The 6,000-nt window shown below is 44.9% G+C and overlaps 1 protein-coding gene across 3 annotated transcripts in view; it reads left to right on the top strand.

The window, feature by feature from the left end:
- Positions 1–926: 926 nt before the first annotated feature.
- LOC126100988 (CB1 cannabinoid receptor-interacting protein 1-like) overlaps positions 927–6,000 on the top strand; it is a 247,659-nt gene continuing 242,585 nt past the window's right edge. For all 3 annotated transcript variants that reach the window (XR_007522241.1, XM_049911656.1, XM_049911655.1), the window contains exon 1: positions 927–1,065. Coding sequence is in view for 2 of the 3 variants with exons in the window: in XM_049911656.1 (XP_049767613.1) it covers positions 946–1,065 (120 nt within the window). In the remaining variant the exon portion in view is untranslated. The remainder of the gene's footprint in view (positions 1,066–6,000) is intronic.

Raw genomic sequence — 6,000 nt, 5'->3', positions numbered from 1 at the left:
CAGCATTACCCGCAAAAAGCTGCATGGAACTTCCGACACTATCTACTTGGTCATTTATATATACTGTGAAAAGCAATGCTCCCCTGTGGCACGCCAGAGGTTACTTTAACGTCTGTAGATGTCTCTCCATTGAGAACAACCTGCTGTGTTCTGTTTGCTAAAAGCTCTTCAATCCAGCCACGCAGCTGGTCTGATATTCCGTAGGCTCTTACTTTGTTTATCAGGCGACAGTGTATCGAACGCCTTCTGGAAGTCAAGGAAAATGACATGTACCTGGGAGCCTGTATCTAATATTTTCTGGGTATAATGAACAAATAAAGCGAGTTGGGTCTCACGCGATCGTTGTTTCCGGAATCCGTGTTGATTCCTACAGAGCAGATTGTTGGTTTCCAGAAATGACATGATACGCGAGCAAAAGACATGTTCTAAAATTCTAGAACAGATCGATGTCAGAGATAGAGGCCTATAGTTTTGCGCATCTGCTCGACGACCCTTCTTGAAAACTGGAACTACCTGTACTCTTTTCCAATCATTTGGAACCTTCCGTTCCTGTAGAGACTTGCGGTACACGGCTGTTAGAAGGGGGCAAGTTCTTTCGCGTACTCTGTGTAGAATCGAATTGGTATCCCGTCAGGTCCAGTGGACTTTCCTCTGTTCAGTGATTTCAGTTGCTTTTCTATTCCTTGGACACTTATTTCGATGTCAGCCGTCTTTTCGTTCGTGCGAGGATTTAGAGAAGGAACTGCAGTGCGGTCTTCCTCTGTGAAACAGCTTTGGAAAAAGGTGTTAAGTATTTCTGCTTTACGCGTGTCATCCAGTGTTTCAAAGCCATTATCATCCCTAACGCGCCGTCTCCGCAGCTGCGGGCCCAGTTATTTTGCGCAGAGTTGGTGACGCGCTGCCTGTTGTTGTGTGTGCAGGAGCCTGGTGATCCAGGGCCAGGAGATGGAGCCTTGCGAACGAGCGCGGGACAGCACGGCGTGCGCCTACTCCTCCTACTACAACACGGAGGGCCTCAGCCCCAGCAAGAAGGGCACACGCGAGGACCTCACCATCATCATGAAGGTAGGTGGCTCCCGTACTGAACTCCGCCCTGCCAAACCGTGTGGCTCTGCAGGCACAGTGAACGTCCGGGACAGAAGTGGAGGTGGATCACTGGACGAAGGAGCGGAACCCGCCCTAACAGAGTTCAGCAATGAGCAGGCTGCTTATATAAGAGGAGAACGTTTTCGCACAGCAATGCTTCCAACAGTGTAACTGAAATATGTTAGCAACCCAGAGTGATAAATGAGAGCGGTAAAGAGCCACGCCACAAAAAACCTAGCACCTCACCCAGAAAAGACACTGTATTTAAAAAAAATTCTCTAAATTGTTATTATGAATTTCTTTTAACACATGGGGTCTGACAGATTCAAATGAACGCAAGAGATTCATCAGTAAAAAATCAAATGTATTTGCAGTTACGAATTCGATTAGACTTCAGCAGCACAAAGCGTTAGTGTCAATGAAAATTCGTGCTTAACGCATGCAGTCACCTACCCGAAGTCCGCCCCGGTAGCTGAGTGGTCAGCGTGACAGACTGTCAATCCAAAGGGCCCGGGTTCGATTCCCGGCTGGGTCGGAGATTTTCTCCGCTCAGGGACTGGGTGTTGTGTTGTCCTAATCATCATCATGTCATCCCCATCGACGCGCAGGTCGCCGAAGTGGCGTCAAATCGAAAGACCTGCACCAGGTGAACGGTCTACCCGACGGGAGGCCCTAGCCACACGACATTTCCATTTTACCTACCCGAACACGCCACCCGAATGGATCCAAACTCCCATAATTCACTATGTGCCACTTGCCTGTGCTTGCTCAGAAGCTGTGATTTCTGCACAGAGAGAGACTTCATTATATCTGTCGCGGCCTTGTCAAGGCATGAAACAGTATTTGTAATTTGTGTGTACATGTCTGAAGGATAGTGCATAGTACACTACTAGCCATTAAAATTGCTACACCAATAAGAAATGCAGATGGTAAACGGGTATTCATTGGACAAAAATATTACACTAGAACTGACATGTGATTACATTTTCACGCAGTTTGGGTGCATAGATTCTGAGGAATCAGTACCAAGATCAACCACCTCTGGCCGTAATAACGGCCTTGATACGCCTGGGCATTGAGTCAAACAGAGCTTGGATGGAGTGTACAGGTACAGCTGCCCATGCAGCTTCAACACGATACAACAGTTCATCAACAATAGTGACTGGCGTATTGTGACGAGCCAGTTGCTCGGCCACCATTGACCAGACGTTTTCAATTGGTGAGAATCTGGAGAATGTGCTGGCCAGGGCAGCAGTCCACCATTTTCTGTATCCAGAAAGGCCCGTACAGGACCTGCAACATGCGGTCGTGCATTATCTTGCTGAAATGTAGTGTTTCGTAGGGATCGAATGTAGGGTAGAACCACGGGTCGTAACACATCTGAAATGTAACGTCCACTGTTCAAAGTGCCGTCAATGAGAACAAGAGGTGACCGAGACGTGTAAGCAATGGCGCCCCATATCATCACGCCGGGTGATACGTCAGTACGGCGAAGACGACTACTCGGTTCCAATGTGCGTTCACCGCGATGTCACCAAACGCGGATGCGATCATCATGATGCTGTAAACAGAACCTGGATTCATCCGAAAAAATGACGTTTTGCCATTCGTGCACCCAGGTTCGTCATTGAGTACACCATCGTAGGCGCTCCTGTCTGTGATGCGGCGTCTAGGGTAACCGCAGCCGTGGTCTCAGCGCTGATAGCCCATGCTGATTCAAACGTCGTCGAACTGTTCGTGCAGATGGTTGTAGTCTTGCAAACGTTGACTCAGGGATCGAGACGTGGCTGCACGATCCGTTACAGCCATGCGGATAAGATGCCTGTCATCTCTACTGCTAGTGATGCGAGATCGTTGGGATCCAGCACGGCGTTCCGTATTACCCTCCTGAACCCACAGATTCCATATTCTGCTAACAGTCATTGGATCTCGACCAACGCTAGCAGCAATGTCGCGATACGATAAACCGCAATCGCGATAGGCTACAATCCGACCTTTATCAAAGTCGGAAACGTGATGGTACGCATGTCTCCTCCTGACACGAGGCATCACAACAACGTTTCACCAGGCAACGCCGGTCAACTGCTGTTTGTGTATGAGAAATCGGTTGGAAGCTTTCCTCATGTCAGCACGTTGTAGGTGTCGCCACCGGCGCCAACCTTGTGTGAATGCTCTGAAAAGCTAATAATTTGCATATCACAGCATGTTCTTCCTGTCGGTTATATTTCGCGTCTGTAGCACATCATCTTCGTGGTGTAGCAATTTTAATGGCCAGTAGCGTACGTCGTACAAAACACACACTGCAACTACCGCTTCATTCCTAGACAAGTACGTGACAGTAACAATGTAGGGCTCTTCCTGTGCAGAAATCACAGAAACTATGCAAGTACAGGACGGGGGACACCCAGTAACCACTGGGAGTTTGGGTCGGCTCCGAAGGGGACCTCTCTTGATAAGCGGGTATCCATGTTCAAGACCAGGTCTGCACAAATTTCCGTTGACATTGGTCTTCAAGTCGCAAATGATGCACGGGAAGAACGGTTGTCGATAAGCACCATGTGAGCTCGAATCTATTTGTACCTTGGTGACCTTCCCACGAGTCATTCGCAGGAGGGAATGATATATCGGCAGACTCTTCAGGTAAGTCTAATCGTTCTGGCAATGCCAAAAACATTGAACTCATTTCATACGGCTGTCATTCGCTGCAGTATCTGTTCCATCAGACATGCATCCTTGTCTGTAGGACATTGCATAGTACATCGTATAACGCATGTATTGCAGATACTATTAATCACCAATAAACCTGTAGCATTTGAAATTTGAGCAATTTTCTGTTACTTCGAAATCGTGAATTTGCTTAGATATTTTGTCTCAAAATAAATTCAACAAAGCGTTGTATGAACTGAAACACTACTAGAACAGACAGAAAAAGATTTCAATTAACATCTAGTCAAAAAAAAATTACATCAAGCATCGCTAAGCATTTCGATAACACATCATCAACACCTATAAACACAGCATAACGAAACAACCAATGAGTAGCTATAAAACAATGCAAACATTTACGCAAATCAGACGAATATTATTTGATCTGTATGAATAGAATGCAAATAACTCAGGCTAGTAAGCTATCGATGTGTAAATAAGATTTAAAAGATACCCACATGGCTTCAACTAAAAGAGCAGCTAGTAAAATTGAATTTACATTAACCCTGAGTTAAAGATAAATTACTCAAAAATAGCACAAAGAAAATTTAAAAATTGCCAACAAGCAATTTTAGAGATGTAAGTTAGCCAACCAGCCAATGCTACCCTTAAACTCTTTGAATAAAATCTGGGTTAACTAAAACCTAAACACACAGTATAGATCACCTTACTGGACAGTAGATAGCTTCAAATAACCGTTCGTATAGTCTACACTTTGTAACGCTCACCAAGAAAGTGTAACAAGCGCCGATGACTACAGCTCAGTAATCCCACTTTGCCCGTAAATTCTGTAGACGCCAAATAGCAGACCAAGTTCCCAGGTGGTCTTCCACGAAATCCGAGTGACATGTTTCTTGAGCGTAAGTTGGAAGAATAGAGAATCATACAATCGCTCAAAGTAATGCTTAAGTGGTAGCGTCCATGTCGCACATGGCTGACAGCACTTGTCATTGGACGGGCATCCTGCAGTTATCTGTGGTAAACAACTGAGGATCAGCAGACATCGCCGTTAAGTTGCCTAGCTAGAAAGCGCGGATGTCCAATGACGGGACGCAAAGAAGGCGTCTTCTTACAAGGGAAACTCCCCATCGCAACCCCCTCATATTTAGTGGTAAGATGGCCCAGTGAATAGCCCGACAAAAACTGAACATAGATCACGCATGAAAACAGGAAGAAGGTGTACTGAAAATTCTCTACTGCATTTTTTTTTTTTTACAGTATTACGAACTGTCCATCCGGTCATTGAAATGTTTGTTTTCTTTCTGCAGTCTTGGCAGTTATCATACTATTCATTGGTTATAGAATATGAGTTATATGGTAAGAATACGTTACCATCGCAAGTTATGAATAGTGAGGGCAGGCGAGATACCAAATAGTGGTGTCACAGAAATGAAAACAATAAATAAACAGATGTGAAATGTGTTACAACAAAGGAATTCAAGAGTCAAAACTTCCAAAATGGAACGCAACTTCAGGAACGTTAAGAACATATGTTTTGACAGAGCACAGAGAAACTGTGTGATTGTGAAACTGTTGCGTTCATTTGTTGCAGCTTATGTGACAGACTAGTATGTTTTCATCATTTTCTTGGGAGTTATCACATTCACGTTCTTTTTTTTCCATCAGTATTCTGACTGGTTTGATGCTGCCCGCCACGAATTCCTCCGCTGTGCTAACCTATTCATCTCAGAGTAGCGCTTGAAACCTACGTCTTCAATTATTTGCTGGATGTATTCCAATCTCTGTCTTCCTCTACAGCTTTTGCCCTCTACAGCACCCTCTAGTACCATGGAAGTCACTCCCTCATGTCTTAAGAGATGTTCTATCATCCTGTCCTCATTATCAGTGTTTTCCACACATTCCTTTCCTCTCCGATTCTTCGTAGAACTTCCTCATTCCTTACCTTATCAGTCCACCTAATTTTCAACTTTCGTCTGTAGCAACACATCTTAAATTCTTCGATTCTCTTCTGTTCCGGTTATCCCACAGTCCATGTTTCACTATCATCACAATGCTTGACTCCCGAACACATTCTCAGAAATTTCTTCCTCAAATTAAGACCGATATTTGATATTAGTAGACTTCTCTTGACCAGGAATGCCTTTTTTGCCACAGCTAGTCTGCTTTTGATGTCTCCCTTGCACCGTCCGGCATTGGTTATTTTATTGCCTAGGTAGCTTTACCTACTTCGTGACCATTAATCCTGAT

The sequence above is a fragment of the Schistocerca cancellata genome, chromosome 9, assembly GCF_023864275.1.
Source record: "Schistocerca cancellata isolate TAMUIC-IGC-003103 chromosome 9, iqSchCanc2.1, whole genome shotgun sequence".
In the NCBI taxonomy this organism is placed as follows: Eukaryota; Metazoa; Arthropoda; class Insecta; order Orthoptera; family Acrididae; genus Schistocerca; species Schistocerca cancellata.
The sequence above is the reverse complement of the archived record's forward strand: the minus strand, read 5'-3'. Positions and strand labels throughout refer to the sequence as shown.